This window comes from Halichoeres trimaculatus, unplaced genomic scaffold, assembly GCF_033239565.1.
Source record: "Halichoeres trimaculatus isolate MK-OKI-2021-1 unplaced genomic scaffold, fHalTri1.1 fHalTri1_scaffold_9, whole genome shotgun sequence".
Lineage (NCBI taxonomy): Eukaryota > Metazoa > Chordata > Actinopteri > Labriformes > Labridae > Halichoeres > Halichoeres trimaculatus.
Window position 1 is genome coordinate 17,490,663 of NW_027437188.1, and position 7,865 is coordinate 17,498,527.

Genomic DNA, 7,865 nt, shown 5'->3' on the forward strand with positions numbered 1-7,865 from the left:
TTAGCCATTTTTGTGTCAGATATTATAAATATTATTTTATTAGTGGTTAAATGCCATATTTGCAAAATAGAATTGTCATTTTTCTGGTTTCATTAAATGAATTTAGGTTTTATTCTATTTTTGTACATACATGTGAATATATGTATATGTATGTATATGCATTTTTTTTTCCTCCTTCTAGGACAACAGCATACAACATGAAAAGTAATTTGAAATATAATGTCCACTTGTCCCAGACTATTTTTATGTATGGACTAACTTATCTGGTATTTGTTGACCCATGATGTCTTTGTGCCTCTGCTTGGTTGTGTTTTTTTATGCCTGACTCACTCAGTTGATGTATCTTGTTTATTTTGTTTTGTGTGTATCCTCCACCAACCTCTGCCTTCAACACCAATTTTTTTTTTCATTACATGTTTCTCTCAACATCCACCCCCTCCTTCACCGCCTCTTTCACCCTGATCCCCCATACTTTTTATTTTTTAAGAGAGCATTCTGAACTTTTAGTGTGCTCTAATTGTCCTTTTATGCATCCTTAACCGAATCTTTCTGATTTTATTTTAAAGGAAATTATTAATACCTTCCAGTCTACCACTTTCATTAATTCAAAACCAAAGCAGTTACATACCATATTATACACTGAACAAGGTCAAGTTATACTGAGCAGGAAATGCAATAAATGTATCATTTAACAGGTGTTCCATTTTTTTTTTTATATAAATAATGTCATTTTTTTAACACAGTCTACTCTTTCAACTCTTACGATCTATGTACTGTACTCTATACACTTATGTATACTTTATTTTCACCCAAGCATTACTATTAATGCCAGATCCTCTATTAGAAAAGAAAAATGGATGCCGTTTTGTTAAGGCCTGACATGTTAAGGAATAAAAGTCAGAAAATGAATTTATTCTGCATCAAAATAATACAATACAATACAAAATGCTAAAAACAAAAGAAACTCATGATTTATCATCCCAGGTCTTGCACTGATCCATATGTGTTCTGGAGGTAATCAATGACGGCTGAGGTACTGGATAGAGAATTGAAGACTTTTCTCTCTGGCTGGGAACTAACTCTCTCCAGCATGTAGATAAGATGGTGGTGGAAGCAGGTGAACGGAGTACCCTGCTCTACAGCTATGTCCACCCAGTCCCATACACACTCCAGAGGAGTGTCTTCAAAGCCGGAAAACATAGCGGGGTTAGCAAGCAACCCCCGGGCCGCCATGACGCCTGGAAAACAAACCACATGAACAAGGGATAAGCATTTAGAGAAAAGGCTTCATTTGTGCATCCATCATAGTTTCTTGCACAATGCTAATACTCCAATACATACCATCCACTCCAGTAAGCTGCTGAATGGCCTCCACATCTCGGAGGTATTTTATGTCCCCATTGGCTATCACAGGGACCGATACACTGTCCTTGATTGTCTTTATGGCATCATAATGGACTGGCTGGTGGCGTTCTTCTGATGTACGACCGTGGACTGTTATCCACGACACACCGGCTGATTCTGCCTTCTGGCACAGATCAACAGTCTGCTGTAAGTCTTTATGAATTCTGTGGGGGAAGGGGTTGTTTATTTTTATCTCATTCATGTTCTGACTCTTTTAATAATGAGGCAGGTCAGTATTAAAAATTTATATTAAAAAAAAAGAAAGAAAAAAATATTTTCTGAAATGTGCAATTTTTTTTCTTACTGGATAAAACATCACATATACCCAACAATTACTTGTAGACTGAAGACACTGAAAATCATATAAGAGAAAGCAAAAAATATTTTCTAATACTATTTTCATCCACATACAGATACATAAATGAAGAGAAAACTAGAAACAGATACCTTGAATTTTTAATAACATGATGAAGAACAACAAGGAAACATGTCTTGCTTCTATTTGGTCTGATAGATACTGGTATTAGGTGTCCACAATATTTTGATGTCACCTGATATCAATCAGATATTTCCCTGTCTAGCCTTAAGACTATCTAAAACAGATATGTAGATTTTTTTTTTTACCTTATTTTGATAGATACTGTGTAGTTTGGATTATCCACTTGGTTCCTGACGGTTCTGACCATGTCTTTCACAAGTTCAGGTTTGTTGATAAGGCATGCACCATACCCAGCTGACATTGCCCATCTGAAAACATAACAACCAAGCAAATTAATTACATTTCAAAAACAAATGGCTCTGAAAAAAAGTTCATCAAGTGACCAGACACCAAAATTGTTGTACCTTTGGGGACACCCACAGTTGAGGTCCACTCCGTCTGAGAAAGGAGCTACAACAGAGGCTGCATCAGCTAGAGACTGGGTATCATGGGCAGCAAACTGCACTATCAGGGGCCGGTCATCTGTGAAGAAGAGAGGAAAAACAGACATAGATAATAAAAGCAGAATGTACACAAGTTCCCATTGACACAAGGTAATAGAGTATAAAGATTTACAACTTTGTATAAACACAGACACTTGCATTGGAAGTGACAGAAAAACGAGATACCACAAGGAGTATACAACACAGCTTATGTTGGGATGGAGTTACTCACTCTGGTTTGTGGTGAATTCACTGTCTCTGGCTTTGACAGATCGCAAGAAATCAGCAGCAACTATCATCGGTGTGAAGCAGATGTCACAGTCGTATTTCCTCACTAGGGACCTGAATGCAAGCCTAAGGGAAGGACAAAGAACTTCTTTCATGAGATGATAAAACTATGGGGTCATTTATAATTAATGTGTCCCTGTTTGATCAATGCAAGCTAAAAACCCTGAGCAATAACTGCCACAATGATGTTGGTGAATGCTCTGTTTTGGTGCTGCTGGAATTCAGCTCTGCCTTTGATACAGTTGATCGCTGTATCCTTATTGAGAAGCTGAGGCAGTGGGAGGGTGTCTGGGATTGCCCTGGATTAGTTCTCCCCCTATCTCTCCAGAAGGAGTTTTTCGGTATCAGTTGGATCATGCATTGTCAGAGTTTGCTGCTTTTTCTTCTGGTGTTCCTCTGGGTTCTGTTTTGGGCCCTAATTTAATTTCTCCATATTTGTTGCCCTTAAGCCACATAATCAGCAAATTCAAAAGCGCATCGTATCACTGTAACGCAGATGATATACAGTTGTGTCATTAAAGCCTGGTGACATAGACAAATTGATCGTTTTCCTTGAATGTTTGATGTCCTTATTACTGGCTCTGATACTGTAGCTTCCAAGGTTCCTCATTGTATTGGTTCCCTCTCTTCTGCTGTCCAGACTAAACTTAGAAATCTCTGTGTTACTCTTCCTGTAAAAATTATTGTTCGACTATTCTATTGTTTGTTTCTTTTATTGTTTGCCAACATTTTTCGACATTGATTCCGTTCTATGAAAGGTGCTATATTTAAAAAAAAAATACTTACAAGGAAAAGAAACATTTCACTTACTTTGAATACCGAACCATTGGTGCACAAATTTTCAAGACTTTCCCCTTTTCGAACATATCCATCACACTGCTGTTGCTGTTAGAAGTCTTCATTTTTCACAACTTTGTTAGCACCACCAGCCAGCTAGCACAAAAAGCTAGCGAATTTAACATTAGACAGACGTTTCGTTTGAAGAGAGGTTCTGTCGTCCGACTAATAACAGTCTACTCAATAACGTAAACAAACACGGCATACACCCATATTAACGCTAAAAACACACGCATTTATCACAAGCTTTCCATCAGAAACCAAACGTTGCAGATGTAGTTTACCATGCGGGGAAAAGTGGGCGTATGCTTGAGCTCTGAACTCAAACGTCATACAACGTCATGCATCTTACAGTCTATAAATTTAATGTTTTTGTTGTTTTTGTCATTTTATTTGAAATGATGGGTGCACGTAAAAATACATTTCTTCACTGAAATATTAGAAGAAAAAAAAACGCTCTGTTAAATGTCGCAGTTATACATCTGAGTAATAACGATTTCCGTTGCTGCCTTCAGGTCCTGTAGGAAAACGTAACATTCCTGCGTTGAAGCATTGTAGGAACTGCATCCGGTGTTTCTGCAATATCTTGCAGGAAACAGTGCTCACCTAAGAGGAGATATAGATACTCTGAATGTTCTGCTTTGCTAGTTTAGCCCAAACAGTAAATACATTTATTATGTAATAATGCATTTAGTGTCATAATCTAATTAAATTTACAGAATATGCAAAAACAAAATGAAAATTATCTTAATGTATGTATGAAAAGTATGCATCTAGAAGACGCTATCAAAACTGACTTTATGAAAATATCCAGCCCCAGTCAATATGCAAGTACTTCAGGAATTTTTCTCCAAACCACTCATTTGACTATTAAGAACTAAGTCCCCTTATATTATGTCCCATCCCTGGCCACAGGAGGGCACTGAAGCAGCATGAGTTCCCAGGGCTAGATGTAATGGTCCTGAATAAGGGCAATTCACCTTCAGTCACACATATATGAAGGTAGAACAATATCACTCTTAGCTGTCCTTATTGACTTAATTTGATATAATAACCTGTCATCAAATGAATCCTGGCAGCAGGTACATTGCTGAATGATCATCATGTTAGGTGCTTTTCCTGTCAGTTCTGACATCTGCAACTTCTGGTATTCAGAATTTTTTTTTTTTTTAAGTTTCTTGTAAGGCACAATGATAATAATGAGCAAGTGTTAATGCATGATTCTCAACAAACTGCACAAGAACCCTCATCTTCACACCAGGTTCTCTGCTCACTCTGTGTCTGTTAAGGCCAGGAGGAGCCCAAATTGAGAACTAACATTTTTGCCACTATCAACGGGCAGATTCAAAAGGTTTTGCTTGGAATCGCTTTTGGTCTTGAGAATTAAGAATCTTTGCTATGAAATATTGACCAATCAGAATCAAGTATTAAATCATAGCTTAATGATGCCTAATCCTAAGATCTTTTGGAAAGTGAAACACACTTCTTGTAAAGTAAACCAGTGTAAGACTCATTAATACTTTATTTCAAACTGGCATTCGTTAAGTGACTAATATAAAAAGAGGCAACAACAGATACATTGAAATGCATGAAGAGCTTCTTAAAAAAATCCCTTGCCATGGCTGTGGAGAGACCCGTTCAGCTCGTCAGCTGCAAAAAAATAGAATTTAAAATTTTAGCACAATAAATACAAACTCATCCAAGTCAGCAATAGAAGGTGAAAGCAGTTGAATGCAGCTTCTGGTTTTGACTCTTACCTACGTAATTAACAAAAGCACTACCCACTCTTCAATGAACGCCATACTAAACTACGCAATACATACAACCTACTTTATCAGTTCATTCTCTGCATCACTTGAAAAGATAAATTCCTTAATTTACAATCGTCTTCACACATGACATTATTCATCCTACCATTGAAAGTGACCAAAGGCAAGTCTTTCAGGAAACTTAGCATGAGCTAATGTTGCTGAAATACATAGAAACAAACTTGTATTTTACCCCATTCTCTGTACAGTGTGGAGAGGTTACCTGGCATCCAAACTGTGGCACCACATTTGATTGCTTTTACTTCCTCTGACTTACTGGATGCTAAGGAGCAAGTGGAGCAGATCAGAAAGAACTCATTTTTTTGATCACCGGAATACTCACTGAAGTGTTGAAGGCATCAATGTGAAAACTAAAAGACAACCACGCTTCAAACTCTACAAACTTGATGTGACACTAGTCGAGTGGCTTTGTTGTGGACAGTAAATATTCTCCTCATCTCTGTCCAAATGAGTCAATAAAAACTAACTGAATTTAAGCATGCCTCTGGACACCAACAAACTGCAATATGCAACATTTCATAATGCACAAACTTCAACTGCTGGATCCTTTTGCAGATGTGAAGATAAAAATGACTGACTAGACATTTTATCAACTTGTCCATGTCTTCTCATGTCCAATACGCATATCACAGCACATGTGTATCCTGTGCAGGTTAGAGGTTACACAACTGTTGAAAGACAACACAGCAGGTCAAAGGCAGCCAGCCCTGGGGGGAGCCACAGTATAAGAGCCAAGGGAATAACTTCAGGCACCTGCCCCCTTCCTTACTGTGGCATCTCTCTTCGGCCAAAAGCCTCCAGCTCCACGCTGGAGAGGAATCGTCTGGATATTCTGTGGCAGTCGTAGCTCAGCTCTGTAGTGTACACAGAGCTGGTTTTCTTGGGGTAGATGATGGTGGTGCTCTTGAAGTTCTGCATCCGATGGCGAGGCTGGAACTCCAGCTGTGTCTTGTAGTGGCGCCATGTACTGTTTGGTACGGCCATGATGGTCTGTCTGCAGTGCTCGAGACCCTGACCTACTGGCTGCAGGTCCACATTCTGGATGAAGTGGCGGTCTGAGTCGTAGTGCACGGATGAGGTGTATCTGTGGACCAGACAAAGTCAAAGCATTGGTTTAATTTGGGGACAGCTACTCAACAGCAATGAGGGCTGCATGGTAAGAGTCATGAAATTTCCATTGCAACAAATTCATAAACACAAAATAAATCACTGTAGTGAAAAAGAGCTTTGGAACTTAATTTGGATTCAAGAGCAACATGTCATGAACAAGTATCGTATAAAACACAGAAAAGTTGGTCGATACAGCTTGTGAGCCCTCTTTAGAATGAATCATCCATCAAATCTCACAACCATCCTCATCTACTACACAAGGTCTGTCCGTGACCACCTGTCTGCTCAAGTACACACTCTGCATTTGAAAAATCTTTGTCATATTTAAGTAAGAAACACATCAAGTGCTCTGCATATCTTCACTCCAAAAGCACACTGGGGGTCAATAACCCACCTTATTTCCTTGGGTGGTAGAGGATCAAGTGCTATGCCTTCTCCAAAGGACAAGGGCTGAAGCTGCTGGAAAGGTCCGGCAGGTAAAACTGGAACCTGCATGGACAGAATCAGTCTCACAGTCAACATCAACACAAGGAGCCAGCCCTGTTATTGGTCGAGCTCAGTGCTCCAGTGACCCAGTTTCGTCAGCTGGGCAGAACATGCAAGGTTCCTGCAGGGATGTCACGGGATTTTACAAACATTTCAGTCATGACATAAAAATTGTCTCAAATGGAGCCAGAGAGAAAATAAATTAGGTATGTACACCTTGCAATCAGAAAAAAACAGAAAATCTTGGTAATGCAAGACTTATGTGTGACAATAATGCATTGTGCACAAGTGGAATCTGTTCTTCACAGTATCAATTTTAACAAGTTATACGGTGGACAATTACAGACATTTCAGCTGAGTTGAATATAAACTTTTTTCACCTACCAGGGACCCCCGTTCCTCGTCCTCAGACACCGGACTGACGGCCCCGGCTTTCTCTGCACACACAGGCAGCAGCCAGCCGCTGGGGCTTGGACTCGGAGGCAACCCCGAGTCCGGGCTGTCGAGTCCTCTGTCTGTCCTGCAGCTCATATCCAGTGGATCTCCTTCACATACATTTGGCAAGTTTAACCTGCCAACCATTTCTAGCTGAAAGAAAAGTTGCAAAACTCCACTGAGTAATATGTAGGTTGCGAAAGAAAATACTTCCAGGTTGCGGTTTCTAAACCCTCTCTTTTGTTGTCAAGTCCCACGGTGCTTACTGCGAGACTCTTCCCGTAAAGGATGCACGGCTGCCTGCTGAAAATGGTATCAACCGAGCAGTAACTCGGTGGCACCCGATCGAGACCTGTTGGTCCGCAACAAATCAACGAAATCCTTCACTTTGACTGGAAATTTACGAAGCGGATCCCAACTCATCCACGAAGCAGCGGAGAAACTTTGTGGACCGATGTGAGGGTCTCCAGCTGCCCGCGGGTCGTCTTCAAACTTCCTCCCCCCTAAAAGAGGCCTGCACATCTACAAACATGGGAAAGAAACGCCCCTTTCGGG

General features: G+C 39.9%; 2 protein-coding genes across 2 annotated transcripts; both read right to left on the reverse strand.

The window, feature by feature from the left end:
• Positions 1-795: 795 nt before the first annotated feature.
• Positions 796-3,518, reverse strand: dus4l (dihydrouridine synthase 4-like (S. cerevisiae)). Its single transcript, XM_074678943.1, has 6 exons — positions 3,424-3,518; positions 2,558-2,679; positions 2,248-2,365; positions 2,029-2,151; positions 1,342-1,568; positions 796-1,238 (listed from the first exon to the last, which is right to left on the reverse strand). The coding sequence occupies exons 1-6, from the start codon at positions 3,513-3,515 to the stop codon at positions 976-978; spliced, it is 945 nt and encodes a 314-aa protein (XP_074535044.1). The 5' UTR covers positions 3,516-3,518; the 3' UTR covers positions 796-975.
• Positions 3,519-4,963: 1,445 nt separating this feature from the next.
• Positions 4,964-7,824, reverse strand: rflnb (refilin B). The gene is made up of 4 exons (XM_074679676.1): positions 7,577-7,824; positions 7,260-7,463; positions 6,784-6,878; positions 4,964-6,363 (listed from the first exon to the last, which is right to left on the reverse strand). Exons 2-4 carry the CDS (start codon positions 7,455-7,457, stop codon positions 6,045-6,047), a joined length of 612 nt encoding a protein of 203 aa, XP_074535777.1. The 5' UTR covers positions 7,458-7,463; positions 7,577-7,824; the 3' UTR covers positions 4,964-6,044.
• Between the last annotated feature and the right edge of the window lie 41 nt (positions 7,825-7,865).